Source organism: Apteryx mantelli, chromosome 1 (assembly GCF_036417845.1).
Source record: "Apteryx mantelli isolate bAptMan1 chromosome 1, bAptMan1.hap1, whole genome shotgun sequence".
Classification (NCBI taxonomy): Eukaryota; Metazoa; Chordata; class Aves; order Apterygiformes; family Apterygidae; genus Apteryx; species Apteryx mantelli.
In genome coordinates this window covers 20,774,047-20,800,322 of record NC_089978.1, presented here as the reverse complement: position 1 = coordinate 20,800,322, position 26,276 = coordinate 20,774,047, and the positions used below count along the sequence as shown (strand labels likewise).

Genomic DNA, 26,276 nt, shown 5'->3' with positions numbered 1-26,276 from the left:
TGAGAAGAGTCTGGCCCCATCCTCCTTATACCCTCCCTTCAGATACTTGCACACGTTGATAAGAACACCCCCCCCCCCCCCAGTCTTCTCTTTTCCAGGCTAAAGAGTCCCAGTTCTCCCAGCATCTCCTCATATGAGACATGCTCCAGTCCCTTAATCATCTCTGTAGCAATCCACTGGACTCACTCCAGTAGCTGTATGTCTCTCTTGTATTGGGGAGCCCAGCGTGGACCCAGCACTCCAGATGTGGCCTCACCAGGGCTGAGTAGAGGGAAGGATCACCTTCCTCGACCTGCTGGCAATGCTCTGCCTAATGCACCCCAGGATACCACTGGCCTTCTTTGCCACGGGAGCACATTACTAACTCATGGTCAACTTGTTGTCCACCAGGACCCCCAGGTTCTTCTCTGCAGAGCTGCTTTCCAGCTGGCCAGCCCCCAGCCTGCCCTGGTGCATGGGGTTATTGCTCCCTACATTTCTGGGTCTCCAGGAAGAAACTCACTTATTTCCCCCTCAGAGATCCACCCTAACTTTTTCTTCAATTGAAACAAAAACTACTCTATCAGAGAGAAAAATCCTGAATGTTTAAGGGCTGAATCAACTGCTACATACTGCCATACAATTATTTATGCAAGCCCTCCTGATGCAGTTATCTGGAAATCATTGAGTAAACAGCTAACTTTGAGAACTAAGTAAGAAATGAACACGATAGCGCATAAATATGCTTGGCTTGTGTACAACCAGTCTGAACTACGAAATGGGCTCCATACAGAGGCAATCTGCCACAGAGATTTCTCACAAGTGAAAAATGTTACATGTCATATAACCCTCTCTCTAGTAACTCCAGTAGAGCATTATCATTGCAGATCCATCAGAAAAAACAGTCAGTTTGGAATGAGCTTCAGACTTCAAGGTTTTCTCCTTGAATTCTGTATGTGCTACCTCCCGTTCCAAAGCAAGAGTAAGGTTACTGACGTTTGCCACATGCAGTTACTGTCGCTTCTCAGCAAGTCAGCCTCCCTGGAGCACTGTGCTCACCTACTCATATTGCCTCATATGTGTTTAGAGCTTGCCTGGATATCCCTAAACAGCATTACATGCAGAAGGGTAAGCATATCCCAAATGCGATTCCAGCTGTTCTAATAGTAATCCCATCTCTTTCCTTCTTGCATATGCTTGTCTTCACAAACAGGATGTTCAGTGAGAAGAATAGAAAATGCAACAAGTGAGCTATGGAGAACTAGAGAAATCTATGTACACTGGAAAACAGAAGAAGCTACAAATTAAAAAAATAACCAAAACATCATTCCAGCTAAAAGAAATGGAAAAAGAAATCCACATTACTTAAATTATAAGTGTTACATAGTGACCAATATAAAAACAACATATTCATTTGTCTGCAGGCCACAGGCAGACATCTAAGTATAGTTGAATTGCAAAGGAAAAAGATATCCTAGTGACAATAACAAAACATTTTAATTTGGCTTTCAAAGTTTAATAAAGCTGCTTAACTTTACAAGGTGTATTCAAAATAATAAGTAATAACAAAAAATGTTACTAGGGTTTAGTTATTCCTGAATTAAGATATGAAAATCTATTTACTTCTTGCTGAAACCCCCCCCAAATATCTATTTCTATTCCTCAGCAGAAATCCAGTTTTCCCTTTTCAAAACAAAATCTTTTCATTGTGATCAGTAATAACAAATTATTAATGAAAAAATAATCATTGATTACTGATTTTCATGCATATAATCCACGGGTTATTTGCTAAAAAAGACAGCAAAGTAGATGCAGCAGCATTATCTCCTTATCAGCCTTATCTCCCCGAACAGGCTTCCCAACTTTTCTTTTTTTGTCTGTCAGTTTCCCAATAGCCCCTGTAGCTCTGATTCCCCCATTACTGATTATCTGAGTATTTGTTTTCAAGTCACAGTACTTCCAAAGAGATGACTTATCTGAAGTGCAGCTTAAATTACAAAAATGATATTTATTTTCTTACTATGAGGGAATGGGAACCTCATAATAACCAGTTTAGAAAGTTATCATGTTAATCAATATTTAGTTTTTAGACAATTCAATTATGCTAAACAGCAGTGTTACACAGATTGTTACTTATTTCAGGCGATGGATGCGTGACAAGTATGATAAACTCCAGTTGTTTAAGGTGAAATACTAAAGCCCATAATTTTGTTACACAAATTCAGTATTTCCAGATTTTATATATTTTTATATTATATATATATTTGTATTTATATATATATATATTTACATTATGCACAGCATATTTACCCAGATATGTAGGATGCTAGGTCTTCTTTAACTAACTGACGGTTAATACTAGAGCATCTTCCAGGAACAGCAGAGGAGTCAAAGAGTTCAACAGATAAAAAGTTATTTTCTAAAATTTCTGTGAATGAAGAATATAAACGTAATTAGCACTAAACAATGCTAGTAAAAAGACTGTTAATGGTTTTGGAGACAAGGTAAATGGTTAGGAAGAGGCCAAACTTTGTAAAACTGTATCTGATTTATAAAATAATTTGATCCTGAATATCAATAGTCTAGAGGCTTAACTTTGCACACATCTGTGAAATTAACTTAAAAGACACCAATAAGTACAGTATGAACACCTTGTTTATACACTATAAATACATATGTATAAAAAACAACTGCTGCATGTAATTTCATTTATCAGATGGGTCATCATTCCACAGCTGTAGAAAAATAATCACCTATACATTAACAATAAATGGTATTGAGAAAAAACCTACTAAGACTCATGAGTGTTACCAAACTTCATTTTTTGGGGATGCTTAAGACCAGCAGTGGTCGCATTCATAGCTCCCAATGAAGTCAGGGAGAGTCAAGGATGATCAGCACCCTTAGAAACAAGCCAATTCTAATAAACCAATTAACACTGGTGTGGCCCATAAGAGAGACAAACAGCTTTTTGTCAGAGGCTGTATCTATTACCTCTCCTCCAGTTACTTTGTGTTTGGACACTCTCACTCCAGGCTACCTGTCACAAGTATGAACGTAAGAATTTCAAACAAACACTATTTAAGATATGAAAGTGTACATTTTTATTTCTGAATTAATTTAAGAATATTTAAATAAAGACTGATACACTCTTGATAACTTACTAACAACTGAACATAGCATAAATTTATCTTCAGTCATTTCTTCAAGCCTTTCTTTGGCTGCTCTGGTCCACTCACTTGCTCCTTTATAAGGCTCAATGTAAGCCAGCTTGCTCCTGATTGCCTAAAGAATAATTCAAATTACATATCTACCATCACATATCAAGACCATCCCTTTACAGCCAAATCACAGCCTTTGTTGTGTACCCGTGCAGAACAGCAAGACAGCGTGACCCTGGCCTGTTTCCACATCATTAGTCCTTGATCTGATTTAAGATGTTCTCCACAAGGTCCCTTCACAGCCTGCAGCAGGACATGAACCTCAAATTCAGATTATGTTCTTGCTGAAATATAAAGTGCTTTACTTCTCCCTGACTCCCTTTATGGTTAGGTATAGAATTGGCTGCAAAAAAATCAAGAATGACTACTGCACAGAAGTGAAAAAGAAAACCTTCATCCGGTTTTGCTGATCTGAATGTAACATACAGGCTCAAATCATCTAAGGTTAGCATGATTGTATCATTGTATAAGTCTGAAAGACTACAGGCAGACACCTCAGTTCCACAGTAACTATGTCAGAAAATTGCCAAAGAAAGTTTGGAAAGGTATTAATTAGGATACACAAAAAAAGACAGACAGGAAATCAGAAAAAAATGAAGTACTTTGAAACAAAGATTAAAAAGTTCCTTTTTTAAGCAAATTGTCACATCAAAAGTAAGAAGAGTTAACAAAGGTGGGGGACAAGGGAGAGAAAAAGAATAGGGCAATAGAAATAAGAGTATTTTGTGCAGATATTCTTAGGATACAAGCAGTCAGGAACAGGAAAATGAAGTGGGCTGATAAATTAGATAACCTTTGAAAAAAAGGGCCATGGATGCTAAGGCCAACTCACATTACACAGTTTTGCCCTTTCCAGTCTTGGCAAGACTTCTGCACCACTTGAGTCTGTTAAGATAGCCGTAAAATGCGCTGGAAGTCCAGTTTTTCTTATAACAGTCTAATTTAAATCTCTTACCAACTTACATTTGGGGCAATACAACGTGATCATGTGATGAAGACCTGTCAATGCTTACATGCAACAGGACAGACTTGCAAAAGCAACCTCAACTCTGCATTTCTTACCTTCAGAACACCTGATTTTGCAGTCTTGTGTTCATTCATGTTTCAAGGAATTTTAAACCCTTCATAAATTATTTTTTAAAAAATGAAAAGGTATGAAAGCATAGCAACACATAAGCACACTAACTCTTGGAGATCTTTCTACTACTTGAATTTAAAGAACCAATAGCAATAGAAAGCTATTTTTTATGCAAACTTCAGGTTTAAACACCTTGCCAAAGTGCTTCATAGTAAACTACAGATGACAGAAGAACACAGAAATTTGACAGCTGACTGGTTCGAGGTTTTGTAAATCATTCTCTAGGGGCTCTACATCCTTCTGCACGTGTACTCTTTAGTCCCTTCTCCTTTATGCTGAAAGTGAGGAGACCAAATAGTAATGTGTTCAATGGCTAACAAACTCCTAACAGATTTTTCTGAGGACGTATGTTTGGTCAGTAATAAGCAACCAAATGGAATGATGGGATAATGCACATCAACTCAACACCCTTATTCATTAATCACTCTGATAGGAAGCATCAAAACACTGCAACTGCAAGAACCCTTTACCATTTTCAGAGCATTTCCTCTCCCTTGCTGTCAAAAACAGCTGAATGATTTTGGCTGAAACTTTCCCCAGCAAGAGCTGTTCAAAATATAAGCAACTAAACCCTGTTTCAGTAACTGGTACTGGTTAACCTTAATTGTAATAATTACTACTTCTGGTGCCTACAGGTTTAAAAAACACACCCACTGACATATGAAGTTTTTCAGTTTAGTATAATTGTAGTTGGCAACTAGAACCATCTACTGAACAGCTGAAAAAAAATTTTCTACTTACGTGCATTTTTGACAAAAAAAACCCTTTTCCTTTCCCATTCAGATTTGCCCCTTGTCAAAAACCAAAAACACTTCTACAAGATCCAATGTTAAGAAAACCTCAAACTCTAAATGCCTTAAAAAAAACAAACAAAACAACAACAACAACAAAAAACCCACCTCCAAGAGCATTATTAGATCATTGTTTGAAAGTTAAAGAATGTAAAAATTAGTTGGGCTATCTACGGAATAGGACAAGGCATTAAAAAACAAACAACAAAAACAAACCCCCCCAAAAACAAAAAAAACACCCCAAGGTAAACTCTAATTTCATTCAAAACCAAGTAACATCACAAAAAAAAAAGGTTTTCAGATTGCACTCAAAACACACTTCAAATGCCTCATCATAAACCCATTTGAAAAGAAATTGTAACAACCTCTTACTTGCTTAACATTTTATTTACTTCAGAAAGCGCACAATCCTCTCTTTCCCCTTCCATCCTTTGAGAGTCTATTTATTTTCAATATTTATTATGGGCAAGCATTAACTTACCTTTTCTGGAAAGCTCAGAAATTCCTTTTTTACTTTGTATATGTCTTTAAGACTTATTTTAGCAATGTTGCCAAAGTCAACATATTTTACCACAACCTCCTGATGACTTGGCAGCCCTTCAAGAAAAACAACCCAGAAATCATAACATTAGATAAACTTTTAAGTTACTAAAACAGAAAATAAGTATTAGATATAAATAAAAAAAAAGTTGTCAGTTTCAAAGCAAAATCCACATTTACATCCTATAAGCATGAAATGTCACATTTTGAAATATTTTATATCCCAATTCAAAACTATAGTCTTTAAAAGCCAGCTCTGTGGGATTCCTGAAATGATACAGTTAACATTTTGGTCCATCTTGTTTGGTTGCCATCTTGCAATTTTATGAGAGAGACAGTGGCATGTTAAGTATGTACCAAGTATACAAGAAAGTACACATGCAGGCTTGTTAAATACACCACACTACTCACAATGACAACTTAAGATGCCATCACAGCTTTCATTTTGAAAGAAACTTTGGAATTGCTACAGGGATAACGGGTTGCTACCTATCCCTGGAATTTAAGTGTGTCGGAGTGGGGGACGGGCCCGGAGTAACGATGAGTCTCAATATGAGTATGGTCGTTCTCTCTTTATTCAAGCTTTTACAGAGTATATATAGACAATGAGCAGAAGCTTGCGTTAGTAACAATGCTACTGTTGGTTAAGGCCCCCTGTATACGCGCGATGTGCCTCGACAGGATTGGTGTCGGGCGACTGCTTGTGTTACTAGCTTTGCGGTCAGAGCTGTGTGCTGCTTCCCCTTTTCTTGATGTCGACACCGGCGATGTTCCTGTTTTCATCGTTTAGAGGAGACTTCAAGGACAGCAGCTTGCCCACATGCTGAACCTTATTCTATGTAATCGTAGGCGGGATTGCTCACTTTTAACAGATCATGGCCCTTTTGATCTAACCATTCCTCCACATAAGTGCAGTGGGCATTTTGTTTGATTCTCTTCTACACAGTTTACACTCAGAGATTGGATATAAAAGACAGATTTGTAAACTGAAATTGTAATAAGTGAAAAGATATTATTAACAGTAATTATATAATGGAATTTCAATAGTTTATAGAAAGTGAAATGTACTGCCTCTCATATATTCTTAAGAATATATATATATACAAAACAATCTATTAATAGCAAAAGAAGAGAACATAACATGCACTAGTATGATGAAATTTATGAAGCTAGCTGTCGGTATAAAAATTCCCGATAAAAATAATTACTGTTTGTTATTATTCATATCCAGTGTGTGACTCAGTGTCATTTCTAATTTTGCAACTTAACATTACAGTGGGGAAAAAAAAAGTCGTCAATACAGTGGGGAAAAAAAATATCAATACAGTGGGGAAAAAAAATATCAATACTTCACCTATAATCTGCGCTCTGCACCAAATTCCATGTTTGTATTTTGCAATACAGGCTTGCCCTTCAACTGGGCAGACAATCTCCAAATTTTCCCTACCCTCATGTTTGTATATCTCCTCAATTTTCTTTAGAAGAGCTAAAAAATCCAGGCTATCCATCTAAAATATGAAAAACAAAACCTCCTGTAACACACACACATTAGGCTAAGAACATTCTGAATTTTCACAATGATATATTTTTTTAAATGGATGTTTTATCTAGTAGTGCACTTGTCATCCTCCCAAATTAAATGATGGTTATGAACATGCAAAGTGAATTAAAGAACCTAACAATTTTTTAATAATGACCTGTTCAGTCATCACGCTAAACAGTAAGACTCTATGTACCCACATAGCTATTAAGCATGTAACAAGACAGTGACCAAAAAAAAAGTTAACTTTTTAGAATTTTGCTAAAAATTAATGGAAATCTGAGGTCATTTAATGTGGACTCTAAGTAGTTCAACACTTAAATAAACCTCTGTACAAATATTTTAACAGAACTTATTTCTAAACTTACCAATTGGAGATAGAAATCACTAGGACTATTAATATGACAAACTACAACAGAGACGACTTCTGTTTCTTGTGGTATTTTAGGTGGACTATACCGCAAGATTACATTATTTTCTAATTCACTGGGAAGCTGTGATCTAAATCTAAAGTAAACAAAAAGAGATTTTGAATAAATTCTGCCAAAATTAACTAAGCAGGAAACCTTTCATATCCAGATGTGAAATTTCTCATGAAAAATGCAGAATGGTCTCTTAAAAATAATTTCATCCACATTTGTATGAATAGTCTGAACTTGCCTTCTTGCAGTCTGCCCAACCAAATTTCTCTACCTTAGTGCTTCTCCCTCCACAAATGTAATATAGCAGCTGGCCTTAAAACAGATTTTTTCATTTGGAAAGCAGTACTGTGCATTTAAATCATTTAAAAAAATTAAAGCAAAAGACTAGAACTCATTACATTGACAAAACCATTTTGAGAAAAAAAGTGATTACCAGAGGCATGTAGATGGAGAGATCAGTGAGAGGTAATTTATTTTTTACTCTGAGTAAATATTTATAAATACAAACAAATAAGTTGCTCTGTGTGCAGCAGAATGAACTCTAATTTCCTACAGATTTGCATACCATACCCCTGCGCCCAAATCCCAAATCTAACACTCATGTTCTTCTCTATCCCCTGCCTGTGGACCTCCACTAGTCCCTCCAAAGCAGCGCTCTCTTCTGCCGTGATGCCAGCAAGCTCCCCTTATGCCTGATCTTTAGTTATTTGTTGAGCTACATGCATCACATCACGTGGATGGTTGGAAGCCGCACATGTTGACTAGCCTGGTTGTCACCAGCCAAACCAAAAAGACAAAGGCTGATTTTTGCATTCTTTTCTGTTGGTGGGGGGCACTAAGCTTCTCCTTTCACATCCTTGCCATTAATCTCACCAAACCTATACAGGAACTTAATTTTTGTCATTTTCTAAAATGAGTTAAGATCTGTTATCCAAATAAAGCCCTGAGTAGTGAAAATGAACATGCAACAATGTTTATTAGCAAAGGTGTAAAAAGTTAGGTTCAGATATTGCTGAAGATTAATAAATCTCAACCACTGCAAAAATAATTTGCTTGGTAAATTTCTTAATTTTAAAAGTATTATGCAATTATCATTGATGGCATAAGAGCATAAACTAAAAGAAAACACGTACCTTGCCAAGTCTAAAAAAACTAATGCATCCTTGAGAGACACTGGCATGTTATTGCTTATTTTGTTAAATGGAGGTTTTTTCAGATCCACAATGAGCACACCGTCCTCTTCTCTAAATATGCTCATTAAAACAACTTTATTATTTACCATTTTTAAAAATTCTGTCTTTGCTTCCTGTCCCCAACCTTCACTCTGTGTTAAGCAGAAGGAAAAAAAGTTATTCAAGATGTCTGGGACTTCCAAATCAGGGACGGGTGAAGGGAAGCAGGGAAGTGAATACATACACACCTGTACAGATGGAATACTTAACCCACCTATGAGACCTATCAAGATTGTCTAGTCTGCAGTCTGGACAGCACAAGACAGTATTCTTTGTGATGGATTTATAAATGTTTTTAACTGCATAAAATTGAGTTAGAACAAAGGGTTGTAATTTGTACCATCCTTTCTTTAAACTCAATACTTCTGATTTTCCTGACAGACAGACTAGAATTGCCAACATGCAGTTTTATCTCACTACTTACATTTTTGCTCTAAGCTGTCTGAAAATTTATCGTTTCCCTTTTATATCTTTAAACAAATGTATAACACGCTATAGCTGTTCATTCAACTTACATATTCTTCCTCTCCACAACATCCTTTGTGTCATTTTATCTACCTTGAAATAGCTTGTCTAAACTTAATTCTCTTGAATCAAATTAATGCATTTGGTACTTCAAATTTGTGTTTTTTAGGTTTGAAGATCCAAGCCCATGGTGGGGGGGGGACGACGGGATGGGACAATTTATTCAGATTTGTGGAGTTTGTTCCAGATCTGTCCTATTTAAAGCTATTTCAGATGATCTCAGACTAGTAAAAGACACCAGCAGTTATATTGTCAGAAATACACAACTGTGTTGGACATACGCATTCCCCTGTGAATGCTGCAAAAAGTAACCGAATAAATAAGAGTGAACACTGAAGAAAAAAAGCTGCCATTTATGTCCTTTCCTAGGGGAATAAGGGCTCAAAGTTTTAAATTTGGTTTTATACTAAAAAAAAAGAAACAAATGACACTTTTTAACATAGGGCACAAGATTTCAAGTAATAAAGGATAACCCCAGTAGGCTCCCTGAATAACTAAAGCCATTATTTTTCTATTTTGATTATTTTTGAAAGTTGCCATTTGCATGAAGCTATCAGACAGCCATAAAATAAAAACTTCAGTTCTATCATTTGTTTTTGAATTTGACAAAAGAACATCTCTGCAAAAAAGCGATGAGATTTAAACCTGCAATGTATCACTGTAAACACAGGCTTTTTATAGCTAGAAAGCAACAAGCTTACAGACATCTGTCTTCATTTAATATAAATATTTAATAAATTTATATACACTCTTTACTCCTCATGGGGTTTTTCTGTTTATACTAGAAGACTATTGTAAATTATGCATTTAAATTCTTTAACATAAATTCTCAGCAGAAAAAAAATCTCATGAAATAGCAAGAACATCTTTTACTTACCGTATTTTTGGGAACAATATCCTTCAATGAACACAGTACCGCTAAAGGAGGAATAGCAGCAAGTTGTGCCTCAATATGCTGATCAGGCTTTCTTACAAACAAACAAACATCATCTGTGTCAATAATTTGCAAGGCAGCAGTTTCAGGCCTTTCAACAGGAACATATCTATTGCTAATGGAAATAAAAGCAGTTTGAAAGAAGAGCAAAACCCAAACTTTAATTGGCATAATGTCATGAGATTAAAACAGATCTAGAAAGTTTAGTGCCTGAATAAAATGCATTTCTTGTTCTTAAACATTCAGAACTCACACATTCTCTTTCTGCAATACAAGTCTAACTTAAACATTTTAACGTGAAGATTAGTTCATTTGTGTACTTACATACACCTCCAATTTTTCTGAGAGAGAGATGTAAAGAATACTAGTGTCATATGAATATTTATCAGCTTGCATGAAGCTTATTTACTGATTAAGGATTTGTTTCTTAGTAGAGATCCTCTTGAGAAACTACAGTCAAAGGACAACAACTGCTGACAAACAACACTCTCTGTAAACATACCTTGAAAAAATTAGAACTTCCGAACTCCCAAAATCTATCAGGAATACTTCCATCACTGCAATATCACAAACTTTGTATCTTACTGAACCACAAGGCTTCCTCACATTTTTACTTTTTAGGGGAACTAGTTCAGTGATAGTTCCACGGCACCACATTCCATTTTCTTTACTCTTAATAAAAGTTCTAGCACCTATAGAAAAGCAAATGAAAAAACAGACTAAATTCAGAATTTGTAGATATCCTGCATTGTAAGTACTGCTATTACAGTTCTATATAATGGTCTACTGCTTTCACTCTTTTGCAAAGGTAGAAGAGTGCTACCTCTAAAATAAAGATACAAAGACATTAAAAACCTTGTCTTGATATCCAATAGAAGTTTTCTCCCCACATTCATTTACACAATGTCTGTACAGCTAGGAGGTGGTTGGCTTGCATTAAAAAATATTTCTGGTAAACCTTCTATACCTATTACTGAAACACCCAAACCCAGGAAAGTCTAGTTTATTTGCAATAGTTCAGTCAAGTTCACATAAAAAAATCCTTTATGAAAAAAAATTTAAAAATCTCTGCAGTGATCCTAACCAGGAAGACTACTGTACACTGAAGATTTAGCGATTCACAGAACAGCTGACCTGAGCAGGCACTGGCCTGCGCTGTGCTGCACATATCCCTTGGCTGCAGGATAAACTTGTCCAGCTAACTGTAACAGAGGAACCCGTAGGCAGCTCCCACTTGGCACCGGTGATTGTACCACCTGTGACCTCATCTTTATCTAAAACTGAAGCAGCATGTTCACATGAGAACATCCTTTTGCTTGACAGTATGAATAAATACAGATGTTTTATTCTAAGAAAAACCTGTAAGAGCTCTAAAGACCAAAATGCTGGTGAACCTCACCATGGACAGGATCTACACAGTGCTCCATGTCCTGATTAAGAGGTTTGTTCAATTCTGTATCATCTCAGGCCTTCCACCATCAGATGATTTTAATTGCTAATCTTGCATTCCAGTTCTATCTCTGAATATTCTGATTAAGCATCATATTACATGTAAAGATTTGAGTGGGCATTCTTTCTTACTAAGATCCGGAAAGAACCAGCACCTACCTGGTGCACAATAACCCCAACATCAAAACATTTAGAACTAAATATTCCACAAGTTCCCCACTTCTGCATAATGTACCCTAGCTCAAATTTAGTCTCCAAATTTTTCAAAAAATGTATTACTAGAATAAAACTGATACATTCCAAAGTAATATTAAACTTTACTGTCTATTCAAATTAATACATAATTTTTGTAAGTTTTCTAAACACCTTCTAGAAGCGAGAACTAAGGAAGAAATACTGCAAGATGGTATTTTAAGCTAATGTAGGCCTTTGGAAGTGACTAAGTTACCTAGTTCCAAAACATCTGAAGGCCAGAGATAGGAACTCGTACTATGACAAAAGTTTTTCAATTTCTTCTCCAAAACACCTGCTACTTTCTTCTGTGAGTATCTCCGAATATAGAAGTGGCATGGATTTATAACGTGGCTTACAAACACGAGTTCTGTCGAGCCTGAACAAGACATAAATAGATGTCAAACACAGTCCAAGTGACACCAATAGATATTATTATACATATACGATTAGGTTTATGTTGCATCAGTCATGACACTTCTCATTACCTCAAATAGTTTAATCTCACAACAGTCTGCTCACACTTGTTTCAACTAACTGTCATGTTCACTTCCCTGATTAAATCCTCTCTTTTGAACAAAGAGCAAGATCTACCTCCCTTGAGCCACCTTACAAAACAAAAAGCTTACTGTCTCACTGCCTACAAAGTAGGCTCTTGAACTAAGGCAGGTAATTCAAAGCTTGTATTCTATTTAAGCAAAGAAGCAAGAAAGTGAATTAGCCTAAGTGAGATATCTACCTTTAAAAACAGAAATCATAAGCACTTTTGTATAGTTATTCAGTGCTGTTGCATGAAGATCAAGAAACATTCAAAAGCTAGCCAACAGAACCCTCGATAAAAAGGTACTTTTGGCTAAGCATCCATATTACTTGTACTGCAGGCACCTCCCTTGATCTGGGATCCAAAACGTGGGGGTCCACTTTTGAAGCTAGTCACCAAAAATGGTGGATGGGTCAAGGAGGGTTCAGAAGCCCAGTGTCTCAATTCCCGCAAGAGTATTTTAAGCCACAAAACTTTCTGCAAAGAATGGACAGCATCATCACTCCAAAGCAGCTGCAATCTGTACTAGAACCCATGTCATGTAAGTGACTGATCTGGGCACAGCTAACAAACAGATATGCAGCATTCTACAGCATAATCATCTCTGCGCCCATCTCTGAACTAGAACTGATCACGGGCAAGAGATGGCATAAAGAATTTGGCATTCAAGACATTCTGAGCATGTACACAGGACCGTGCTTGGAAGCTTAGGAAATTCAATGCCCAGAATAGAGGTTAAGATTATTCTTAGGCATCTCCAGTGGTTAAGATGGTGTCTGAGCCTGTAAGTCTGAATGATTTGTAAGATTTAAGCTACAGGTACACAAACTCTTCTGGCTCACCCCTGCTGGAGGTCACCATCTCCAACGATCTGCTGATTCAGCTAGTCTGTCTTAAATAAACTAAGAAAAGCATGTATTAACAGCTTCTTCAATAGATCAGTGGAGTCCGGTATCTCCAGCACAAGAGACAGTGACAGGAGCTAGGGCAGTTCCGGATCACTGGAACCAGATGGATCCAGAAGAGATGGCTGAAGTCTGTTCACATTTAGGCAGTACAAATATGTTTCTTCAAGTAACCTCCACTGCTCCTGTCCCATCCCGTCCCCCAAACAAAACACAAGTGCCTGAAAAGGATTTGAAAGATTTATCAAAAAATGTATTTGTCTGATAGCTAACCCTACTAGCAGGGGAGAATGAAAGACTTGTTCCATCATACTTCAAATTACAGTTTCCATAATCCCCAAAGATCTAATATTGCATAAAATATGTATTTTAGCGTACTGCTGAAAAATACAATCACAGCATGATCATTCTATGAATCATGATCATTTAACCTTTAAGATCTTATTTTCCTAACGTATACATGAGGGAGACTCACTTAAGTGCCCAGACAGGCTCAAACACCAGAGAGTTGTGATATTTATGACTTTTTTTTCCTCTTTATGTGAATTCTCTGACCTCTAAAGCTTTACTTCAGTGTAGGTGTTAAGAGAATTTCTCTGCTAACTACTTATTTCCATAGAACTCATTATGAACATTAACTGTTTGAATCCCTTAATACTCTATCAAGTCTCATTAAGACTGATGAATGAATTCTCAAGTTACAGGAGAGGAAATTGATGGGGGAGAGGGGAGAGAGCATTTGTATGCTCTTGAGGTAATAAAACACAGCAATGCAATTTCCTTGATCTCATTCCTCTGCTAATACTATTTTGTTTCCTAGAGTAAGGCACAGCTTTTTGCAGCAGTATTTTCTACATCCATTTCTTCCTCTATCAGCGTCTTAGGTCAGTTTCTTTCTTTCCCAATACTGCAATCTCTACTCTTCAACTTTTATCACTACTATCACGCTTAACAAAGTGCTGCACAAATTCTGCCTACAGAATCTGTGGAGAGAATAAGTTATTTCCTCAAATTACACTCTCACTTTCATACACTTCCGTTTACTCATAATTCAGAACCTTAAACAGGGAAGGAGGGAGAACAAGACAGCAGTTCAAAATTCAGTATATAAATTACTGACCTACAAAAACAGGTCGCACTGGCCACAGACAGCACTGATGTCATTAAGTCAAATATTTACCAGCTGCTGAGAAACACTACGTATGTTGAGTTTCTGAAAGTTGCTTGGGACTTCCTGTACTGCAGCTTCAAACTAAGTGGTTTTATGGCAAGTCTTAAAGACTGTACCTACATTAGCAAGGAGTGCACAACGAGTGGATTTACAGAGCAACACAGCTGGTATCAAGAATGACATCCACACTATAAGCACCTCCCAGACTAGTTTCACCTGGAAGGAATTCAGTTCACATGTCCCAAGACAGCTTTTACAAATAAGCAAAAACAGGCTATCTGCTTCATAATACATTCCTGATTCCAACTAGAATGCTAATGTGTGTCCAACTCTCCAACTAATTTCAGTGTCTTCTCTAACAGCTCCTTATAAAAATGACTCTCTTCAACAGCAGATCTTAGTCAGACTTAGTTAAATAACAAAAATTGCAACAAGCAACTACCACCACAAACTAAACCATTTACCAGATAGGAAAACCACTAACCGGCTTTGTGTTCAAAAGGTGTTTTCTTCTGGAAGAGTTTCTTCCTCTGTTCACCTTCAGGACATTCTGTGGGAAGTTCTGTTTGTTTATTGTTTTAAAAGAAGTTTAATGAATTATGTTAGTTAAAGTATGTATACATATAGGCAAATACATTAAAGAGAAATTAAGGATTCTGTAAGGGTACTGAGGAGGAAAAAATTTTCATACCTGATGTTACTGGAGCAGATGCACACTCAGTGAAACATGCACATGGCCAGCCCATGTGTTAATTCCAAGATTATCAAACTACATAAAAAATATAAGATCCAGGATATGCAAAACTTGTATTACACTCCAGTTCGAAGAAATTTTGTTTGGACAGAAAGTGTGTTGTGAAGTCCACTGGGATTTTGGAATAAGCTATTTTAGACAGCCGTACCCAAGCTCTGAAATTTACATCACATGAATTTCTTTCTGTAAATGAAAACTGATCAACAATTCTCCAGGTTGTCCTTTCATTTTCTCTAAAATCAGGTACTGCATGCGCTGTTTAGTATTCTGGTACCTCACTTATTCTCAAAAACAGCCACGGACGACTCTGAAATTGATTCAGCCACTTGACTGAAGTTTGAGGCTCATACAACTTGAGAACATCTAACTTCCCCAAAGCATTGTTGAACTTATTCTTTCCCTATTCTGAGCTCATCTGTGGTGCTCAGTGGCACTGCTGAAAAGTAAGATGATCAGACATCACAAATATTTCTTGTACTATGGTATGGTGATAAAGCTCTAGCATGTGTCCTCAAGGTGGAGAGGTATAAACCAATAATCTGGTTCCAAAGGGAGAATTTTGGTTATTCATATTACCATTTTAGCTTGGTGCAAGGATGATAATTTTATTAAGAACAACACTTCGAAGTGAACCTTACAGAAGTACTTTCCTTAGTGATACCAACTTACCTTTTGAGATAAAAGCAAGAAGAAAATTTGCTGGTGCACAATGTCCTGAGAAGATTCCCAAGAAGGAAAAGGAGGCACAGAAATGAAACTGGGTATAGGCATTGTATCAACACCAATGCAGGGAGCCTTTATCACTCCTGTTTTGGCATGGAAAAACTGATGAAAGGAATGGACAGTCAACATGCAAATCTGCCATTGTACTGTTAAGAAGAGTTGTCAGAGTGCACAGATAACAAAGCTTATGTTTGTATTTCTGAAACCTTTGAGGAGTATGATAAGTTGAACAGATCATTGCTGTTCTGCTGTGGAGGAGTGTGCCTTTGTATATTTCAGAAGAGGATGGCTGAGAAAGGTAAGCCTCAAAAAAATGATGAGGAGGATATTTTCTCCTTGAATTTCTCTTTCCAGGTCTAGGTTCAAAGAATGTCATCTTGGTCACCAGCAACTGTTTTTCTGAATATGAATCTTTTATCCTCAGTGAGCTTATACCTGGCAGAGTCTTATGCTCTGGAATTCAAAACTGACCCAACAGATTTACCTTGCACATAAAACAAGCCTTTTTGCTGTTTTCCCTAGCCTAGAATGTGAAGGACCTGCATTCAGCACATTATTTGGTGAAGCAATGTTCCTCCATCTAGTAGGGTCCCTGTAATTAATTCCTTTCCTCAAGAGTTAAATGTCTTGGCCTGCCAAGTTTGTGCAACCCCAGTAGGCTAATGTCAGAGACCTAATGTTTAAACTTTTTACAACAACAAACATACATACCGCCCTGTTCTTCCTGACTATTGACAAGAACTTGACAATATCAAGTTCTAAGCAAAGTGGTCTGAAAGAAGACATGCTATCATGCCTGAACAGAAACAGAGATTAAGGCTTATTTGGCCACACAAGTGATGTAGCATAGTCTAAACATGAAGCAAAGAGACAAACTGGAAATTGAGCCACTAATAAGATTGATCAATAAAGAAAATCAAGTTTCAAAAGTGGTTATAAAGTCAAAGCTATGGTCTACCAGCAAAACTTTGCCATTTACCAATGGCAAATGAAAGGAACTGTGTTTTGTCTATTATTTCCTTGATGCAGACCAAAAGGAAAAACAGGTTATCTGCTGTACAGGCACTGCCAAGGCAAAGTCTCCAAACTTGAGCATGTGATATGTATATGCACTCAGAATGGAATATACATATGTAAAAGCACTTGGAGAAACATGGCTTGTCAACATTAAATTTTATGAATAACAAATGGTAATAGTTCAATGGCAACAATTATTTGAATAGTCTGGGTAAAAAAGCTGAAATAACAGAATCAGCAGAAAGAATTGTAAACAAGATGGCTGCAGGCAGCATGAACACAAAAAAAGTTTAAAAACCTTAAGATGTTAAGGTCAGCTGCACAGCAATGGAAGATTACGATACATGCCTCCATAATATTCAAAAGTTGTTAAAAAGGGAAGTAAGGTAGGGAAACCTGATAATTTCCTAAAAGGCAATCTGAAAATAAAAAGAGATTCTTAGACTTGGGCTAAACAGAGCCTTAAACACCTCCAAAGATGGAGTTTCCACAACATCTCTCAGCAAACTGTGCCAGTGTTAGACCACCCTCACAGTAAAATGTTCTTCCTAGTATCTAATTGTAATTTTCCACGTTCCAACTTGTGTCTGTTGCCTCTTGTCCTATCAATGTACCTCCTAGAAAAATCTGGCTCCAACTTCTCTATATACACCAAACAGGTAGCTGTAGACAGCCATGAAGTTCCCCTTGAAGCCTCCTCTTCTTAAGGTTGAAGAAGCCTAGTTCCTTCATCCTCTTCTCACGCTTCATGTGCTCCAGCTCCTAGCTAGCTTGGCTGACTCTGCTGAAACCTGCTCCAGTAGACCAGTGACTTTCAGTACTGCAGGGTCCAACACTGGACACAGCACTCCAGTGCGGTATCACAGAGCCTAAGATCACTTCCTTGGACCTGCTAGCTACACTCTACTAATCAGTTCAGAGAAGAACTGACAAACTGAAGAACTTACTGTTGTTGCTAGTTAAGATAAGACAATGTTAGAAACTCCAGGAAGGACTGTAACAACTAAGATAGTCAAGGAGACTTTTCCAGGAAGACACAGAAACTTATGATGACAGCTACTAGAAAAAAGTTGTAAGAAAGTTCTCCCTAAGCCAAGCTAAGGGAAGGAAAAAAAGAAACCACAGAAGTTCAAAGCAAGGGAAAGTGAAATGCAGGAGCCATGAAAGAGTCTGTATGAGCGCTGAGTTTGACTACAAACATGCTATGGATAAATGACATTATGACTGACAACTGAATATTGAAAGCATCAGGTGTTAAGCAACCTACCTTCCTCATCATCTTCAATTATTTCTTCTATTATGACATCAGGGCTGGACAGAGTCTTGGGTAGAACAGGAATATTCTGACGATGTATCATAGTAAGTAACTCTTGTACTCGAGTATTTTTCACTTCTTCATGAACACCAAGTTTTGCAAGAGCCTTTATTTTCCTTTCTCTGGTAAGTGCTGGAAAGGTATTGTCTACAGAAAAATGAGTATCACAGCCTGGTGGTATTTCTTCTTTGTCATCAGGCCTAAGAGTGTGTTGTCCATCGTCTTCACTATATTTGGGAAAACATCTATTTGGAGACAGGAATTAATAGAATTGGGTTTGTTTTCAGAGAAGCAGGCAAGTTAAAGCATTTTTTTTCCTTTTAAAAAACAGATCACAATACTATGAAAATACCTCATAAAAACTGGCGGAAACAGCAGAAGTTATTTTAATAATTTCAATATTTATTGAAACTTTCAATAAAAAATTAATAAAATATTTTCAATAAAAATATAAAATAAAAAATTTTTCAATTAAAAAATTGGTATTTCTCAAAAAATTGTATGATATTTTTGAATACCAAGACAACAAAACAGTAGAACTATTTCTGAATCCTATGAAGGAGAAAAAACTAGGCCTCTGCTGGAACTGATCCTTCCTCCTTCCTAATTGAACATTGTTCTCTTTTAACTTTTTTTAAAAGGGACCACTTTATACTATAGACTATGCACTACAGTATACTATACTTCATATTGAAAGAGAGATTTTTTTACAGCATGCTTTCAAGATTGTCAAATCTGGGTTATTCCAAACTGTAATATATGATACCTTGGGAGATTTCTGACACCATAAACATACAAGAGAGCAGCATAGGTTATTCAGGCCATTGTACATAAACAGATTTTCCTTAAAGCACTTTTAACACTTTTGCCAATGTCATAATAAATCACAGATAAAGAGAGGGCCACTCATTCTTTGAGAAATTATTCCTCAATCTAAGCAAGAGATTCCAAGAATGATCTGCAAACTGCTACAAAACAGTATGCAGAATTTAGTTCATCACCCCTCTATAGAGGAAATCCTCCTTTTATCCTTGGGCACAGGTCAGCACAAACATGAGCTGCCCCTGCTTAAATGACCAAATAGCACCCATAAGTACAAACAAACTATCTGAAAAACATTAGTAATGTGACAGACAGTTTATGTTAAAAACAAAAGGCATGCTAGATGCTGGCAGTTACTCTGTACTGTAATCTGCAGGATTTCCAAGTATTATTACAGTATGTGACAACCCTTTTCTCAGATTACCAGTGATAACAATACGCCTCCCTTACATTTTAACAGCAATTCCATTCCATTTTATTTTCTCAAGTTTTTGAGAAAGACCGCAGGAAAAGTAAAGGGGTCTAATTAAAGAAAAGTCAGGTTTTTTTTCTGGTTAAGGTTAATCTTAAATCAATTATTTTGACATTTGCCATAATTGGCATTTAGACTATGAAGCAGAAATACTGTAAATTTCAGTATTTGCTGTAGATTTTCCAGATGTATTTACACTTACATGAAGCAATTTTCATATACTGAAATTATAAACATCTCTATTATAGCATTAAATGCCAAAGCTGGAATAGCATCCATCATTAAAAAGTAAGTCTTCAGTACATAACTTAAATGATACAGTAAAAATAGCTGGGTGAAACACATGTAAGACTGAAATGCCACCACTGAAACACTAACTGGTTTAGCTGGAATGGCAACCAAAATGCCAACATCATAAGTTTTGCTTTGGTTTGTTATCATACTCTTAGAAGCATACACGGACTTTTTTTTTTTTAAATCTCTAATAAACATTTAACTGCTAGATGACTAGGTAAATTACTGTACCCATCCTCTTTATTAAAAAAAATGCTTACTTTGTTGTTTTTCCCCATTCAATCTTCCCCATATTTTTTAACAAAGATGTAATCTCATTAGTATTCATGAAGAAACTAGAAAAAAGATAAAAAAGATTATGAAAGTCACCAGGATGATCTAAATCACTCTGACACTTTGAGATACACATCATTTTTAGGACAAAATTCCTGCAGTACATAAACAGGCAAAAAAAAAAAAAAAAAAAAAAGAGGTTAATTACCTATTTCATTCCTTCACTTGTGGACAAAAAGAGCACTGAAAATTGGCATGTTAACAGCCTATTAACAGATCTGGTTATTTGTTTATCTTCACATTTATATTTAAAAACTCTCCTAGCTTCCTCTCTCACACACAGAGTACTCCAATATTTATTTATGGAGTTCTCATCAATAACAGGTTTAATTCCATCAAATTTTCCTCATAGAGAAAAAAACCTCTCCAAAAATCCTGAAGGAAAAAACCATAATTGAAGCCCAAAACCTATATATTCTTTTCTTGTTTTATCATTACACTAACAAACAGCTCCATTTTCTTTCCCAAATAAAAGCTAGTAACATCTCTTAAGTACTTTTACAATAATTAAGCTAGCAGAACTGTAAACATGACTTTATTCAAACGAATTGCTTTGCTAACCATCTAGTCAACATTAACAATTTGTGAAAACTGAAGCATATGCACTATTGAACAGCCCATCTTCTCTGAAGCATTTCTTCTCTTTTTTCTCTATTCAGGAATGCACCTATCCTTTCTTCTTTGGTATTTTACATTTATGGAAATGGTCTCAAGTTTCTTGCACCTTACCAGTTGTAATTTTTTCACCTTCAATGTTATTTTGGAGCGGCACCACCATGCAAGGCCTTTATACTCATCCTTTATCAGGTCTCCTTTATTCCTCTTCTAACCATCTGTTTTTCATTTTCAGGTCCTTAGAAGGTCTCCCCGTGCAAACACAATTGACTTTGTATTGTTTTTTGCTTTCCTCTAGGTTGGGAGAGTTTGCCACCGTGCATTTAAGTAAGAACTTCTCTGAAATTCTTCTTCTTCACTACTCACATTATCTTTAAATGAGGCCCTACACACCAATTCACTGAGTTTACTATAGGATGCTTTCAAAAATTCTTTTACCCGTATTCTATGACTCTTCCTTTCACACATTAATCAACTACTTAATGTTTCGTACTTTGAGTGTAAGTAGTGATCTTTCAGCTTCATTCCTCTGCATTAGTCAGAATTCAATGCAAAACAGCCCCTTCTCCCCAGGAGTGGTTCCATGTCCTTAAACGAAATGGGTCCCTCAACATGTTCCAATAACCTAACGGACTACGCATCATGCTCTTTCAACAGACATTTACGCAAATAACAGCCATCACTAGCACCAGCTCTTGCTCTTGTCCATGAACTAAAACATCAGCAACAAACAACCTGACAGCATCCTTATTCTTTCCCTTATCATTTCTGAGCGTACCCTATATACACTAGCATTTGCAGTCCTCCTGCCACAAGGACTCCTACCTTGTGGAGTCAAGTCCTCCTACCAAACTGCAGAGGGTCAGCTAAACCACAGCTGTGACACATTTCTTCCCTGCTCTTTTCCTAACATTCAAGTATAGAAATTTTATGTTTGCAATTTCTAAGGAGGGCAACATGGTAAGCGGAGTTTCCAGGAATTTCTTCTTAGATATCTGTGCCACAAAAAGCATCTTTGCTGAAGATGAGAAAGGGTTTTTTTTGGTTTGTTTGTTTGGTTTTTTTTAAAGATTTAAGCTGTTACTTCCCCAGTTTATTTCTACTTGTAAGGGAAGAGGAGGAAGTGTAAAATGTTAGAAGCCTGCCAAACATTTTTTTAAACGCAGGTCTATTCTTTTTTTTTTTAAACATATCAGCAAACTGTATGTACACCATAATGTCTTTTCTCCCTGATGTCTCAGATGAAGATACTGTGCATTTTTAACAATATGTTTATATACACCTGAATCAGTAAAATTTTTTAAATATACTGCAAGTGAAGCAGCTTGATTTGTGCTGTTTAACTCGTAAATGGACAGCTTTTGCTACTGACATAACCAGTGCATCCATTTACCTTCCCATCTACCTCCAGTTCCAGTCATTTACCTTAGAGATGTTTTCTCCTTCAGACTATTCACTCTTGAGAGCTCATCCTCAATTGTCAACTTTAGATTACGAATAATCTGAAATTAAGAAGTGCAGTCTTAGCTTCTATTATACAAAAAACAGATTATGCAGGCATCTATTATCTACAACATGACATAATCAGAATATGATATTTTGAATTCTACAGAAAAATTTACTCATTTATAGCTGATAATAATTAAGGTCAAAAGTACATTCCTTCTCAACATGTCTTCTTATACTGCTTAAGACCTAACACCTGTGTTTTTTTCTAACTGTAGCACATAACTAGAAGCAGGAACTGTTCAGCCTCGAGAAGACTGAAGGGGGATCCTATCAGTGCATATAAATATTTGAAGGGACGGTGTAAAGAGGACGGGGCCAGACTCTTTTCAGTGGTGCCCGCAATAGGACAAGATGTAACAGGCACAAACTGAAACACAGGAAGTTCCATCTGTGCATAAGGAAAAGCTTCTTTGCTGTTGAGGGTAACGGAGCACTGGAACAGGTTTCCCAGAGAGATTATGGAGTCTCCTTTCTTGGAGATATTCAAAAGCCGTCCAGACAGGGTCCTGGGCAACCTGCTCTAGGTGACCATGCTTGAGCAGGGGGCCTGGACTAGATGATCTCCAGAGGTTCCCCCCCCCCCCCCCCCCCGACCTCAACCATTCTACGATTCTGTGAATTAGAAGCAGGAATAGGATTTTGTTTTGGTATAACAGCCACTGAGAGGGCAACTTCTACACAAGAAGGTAGGCTCAACCTGAAGCAGCCTATGGGAGCACAGGGTGGGTGGGTGTCAGCTGCTAAAGGTCACACTGGTTAAGGGAGCAAGTTCCAGGAAATAAAAAGGAGGAATCAGACTTCCATCCATGACCAGATGAGAGAGACTAGGTTTCTTCACATGGAAAGTGACAACTGGATGCAGGGAACATGATAGCTTAAAATTGAGTTGCATGGAAGAATGGCTACGGACTAGTTATTCATTTTATTTCACAACACAACTACAAAGGCTCCTAATGAAATAATCAGGTAGCAGGTTTAGAAAGAATAAGAGGGAGCTGTTCTCTATATACTCCTCATATTTTTAATACTAACCTGTGGCCCTGTTTATGTACGCGTACACCCACACCCTGAGCGTCACCAGCAGTATAAAGGAGCTCAAGGACGTGTTACACCAGTCTATGACAGAATAAGTCAACTGCTACTCAACGTAATGGCCCTGATGTAACCTCAAATTATAAAATCCCTAACCTGCAATTTCCTATACTCCCTAACTGCTCATGTTCTCAGTTTCATCCTCCAAGCATCTTCCCCTGCCTGCTGCCAGAGATGGGAGACTTCATTAGATGGACCTTTGGTTTGATACAGCACAGCAGGTATTATGTGTTTCTATAAGCAGCAGATATGAGGGGAGGAAGAGTGGTAGTAAAGGCCTGGGAGCAGGAGGCTCAAGAGAGCATGACTATTAAATCTGGAGTAGTTTGGTGAGGTCAGAGAACTCTAGAATGGGAAAGACTTGAGAGACTTCTGAACTCCTGAAATCACTGCCCTTTCACTGGCCATTGTTCCACTGTGTCACTGTTTCCCTGTCCTCCCTTTCCATTTGTTGTTTCAGATGGCAAGCTCTTAAGGGGCAACGACCATCTTTTTGTTACCAATCAGTCATCAGGCCCTAATTCATGACCAAAAACAAATTTAGACTAGGCAATGGCAGGGGGTGGGGTGGGGGTGGGGATAGGGGAAATATAGAATACTTTACTGCAAAAGTTTTGTAAAGAAAGAACTTTCAACAAATATTTGAATGTAGTCGTTACCGAAGTTATTTCACAGTGTGAGAATTTAACTACCTGAGCCAGATCACAGTAGATTCTTACAGAAGGTGTAATTTTTAATTCCTTTGCAATCCTAACGGCACCAATCAAGTAACTTTTCTTCTCTTCAATGTACTCTTTAGCCTTTGCAACTTCTGCACTATAACTGTCAATATTCATCAATAATTCTGCATACAACTTCCTTTTCCTGTATTAAAAACAACATTACTTTTCAGAACGTAATAAACTCAGCAGTGCAGATTCAAACTTCAACTGTAAAACACAATTGCCACAGTTCCACCACAACACAAAGTGGATGCATCTCAAACTGAAGTATGGCTTTTCTGATACAGTGATATAAGTGGAAACACGGAAGTCTGAAATAAAAATCAGGTGAACCAAAAAATTTAACAGTTCACACTGAAGAGCCATATCCTTTGGAGAAACATTTTTTTATTAAATGTTTAAAAAACCCCACTCTTCCAGTCAAGCCTCCAGGTATTTCTATACACATTCAACCACAGACTAAAAGGCTGAATTCTATAATTCAGTCTATTAAGATATCAGATCCCCCTTTTAAAGGCTCTTCTGGAATACTAAGCTTTGCCATACATAAATATATACATAAATCTCAAGATACACATATTCTTGAAAATGAAGAACTAGAAAGATCCTTAGGCTTTTATAAGCCCAAAAATTTTCAGGAAGTAGGTTTTGTAAGTTATTCTTGTTCTCACACTGATCATCTGTTAATGGTACTATCAATGGTACCTTTGGAATCAAGTTATTATTTCAGGGAACAGACATGAATAAGACTGTTTAAGTTTTTTTTTAAACAACAGAGGCTACATATGCTACTTTCTTCCAGCCATACAAAGTAGCTCCAAGAATTAAGATACCATTATGAATGGCCAAAAAAGCTGTACAAAGATTAAAACAGGTATTATAAAATACTGTTATAAGGAAAACTGAAATTTTATTCAGAATTATGTATTTTTAGCTGAATTGGAAACAATTTATTGGTAAGAATAACTCAGTCTCCCCTCCACTCCCAACCTGACAAACCAGAACATTACCTTGACTGGAGAGAAGTAATAAGTTCATCAAACATTCTATCTGCAATTTCTGCCACTTTGTCTCCTTCCTGTTTCACTTTCAATTCCAAGTACTTCAGCATCTATTACATTCAATATTGAATAAACATCCATTTACCCACTGTTCTCACATTAATATTTCTGGTTTTATTCAGAACAGAACAAATGAATCAATGAACCGAAAGAGAGTGACAAACACTCCAGTAGAAGAACTGACAGGAAACCACAGTGTGGTTGGTCTTGACTAAAACCAAAAAAGAAACAAAACAAGATGACCCACAATGCCAGGTTTTAGCCTTCAGTTTTCAGCACTGTAACTGTCAGCAGAACTACTATTCTTTGCACAATCAGCCCTCAACATGGACTGAATTACAGCAATAGAGGCTAACTATAAAGATACAATAGGGGAAAAATTATAGCTCACCCATCCTTTTGTTTTCTCTAAGCTCAAATCAGCTCACACTGTCTGCATTATGTCAACCGAAGTCTTTAGGTCTAACAGGCAAGAGGTAACTTCCTGTCTTGGACTCGCGGCCTCACTTTCCTTACTTCACATTCTAATACAGCAGTGTGCGTGGGTAATTATCAAGCTATGATTCCTACTGTTTTTTAACCTCAATGGGAGCACTAAGGAAACAAAAGGTTTTTCCTCTTGTTAAGCATCAGTTCTCTGTTGCTCTAGTTACACTTGATAAAGAGATTGTTAAAAAAAAAAAACAACCAAAAAAACCCAAAACCTGTCAGTAATACAACACTGCACTGGCAATACTCAGCCTTTACTGAAAAGCTGTTGAAGACCACAGCTGTGTGCATTAGCTATAAAAATTGCCAAAATGCAAGGTTTTTACAAGATGACAGATCAGCCACTGCAGCAAGACAAACTGGAGAGGAAATGGAAAACAATGTTTAAGGGCACTTCATGCAACATGTACTAGAATGAATTTGCTTTAGGTTTTTGGAC

At 37.0% G+C, this 26,276-nt stretch overlaps 1 protein-coding gene across 1 annotated transcript in view; it reads right to left on the bottom strand.

The window, feature by feature from the left end:
* The window catches only part of RNF17 (ring finger protein 17), a 57,529-nt gene that overhangs the window by 23,694 nt on the left and 7,559 nt on the right, over positions 1-26,276 (bottom strand). Inside the window, exons 6-20 of the mRNA XM_067289813.1 lie at positions 25,298-25,398; positions 24,258-24,429; positions 22,390-22,466; positions 20,277-20,351; positions 18,382-18,655; positions 15,104-15,191; positions 12,220-12,381; positions 10,825-11,014; positions 10,266-10,431; positions 8,765-8,955; positions 7,578-7,716; positions 7,024-7,177; positions 5,611-5,726; positions 3,144-3,264; positions 2,290-2,407 (exon numbers count right to left, since the gene is read on the bottom strand). Coding sequence (XP_067145914.1) covers positions 2,290-2,407; positions 3,144-3,264; positions 5,611-5,726; positions 7,024-7,177; positions 7,578-7,716; positions 8,765-8,955; positions 10,266-10,431; positions 10,825-11,014; positions 12,220-12,381; positions 15,104-15,191; positions 18,382-18,655; positions 20,277-20,351; positions 22,390-22,466; positions 24,258-24,429; positions 25,298-25,398 — 2,144 coding nt within the window. The remainder of the gene's footprint in view (positions 1-2,289; positions 2,408-3,143; positions 3,265-5,610; positions 5,727-7,023; positions 7,178-7,577; positions 7,717-8,764; positions 8,956-10,265; positions 10,432-10,824; positions 11,015-12,219; positions 12,382-15,103; positions 15,192-18,381; positions 18,656-20,276; positions 20,352-22,389; positions 22,467-24,257; positions 24,430-25,297; positions 25,399-26,276) is intronic.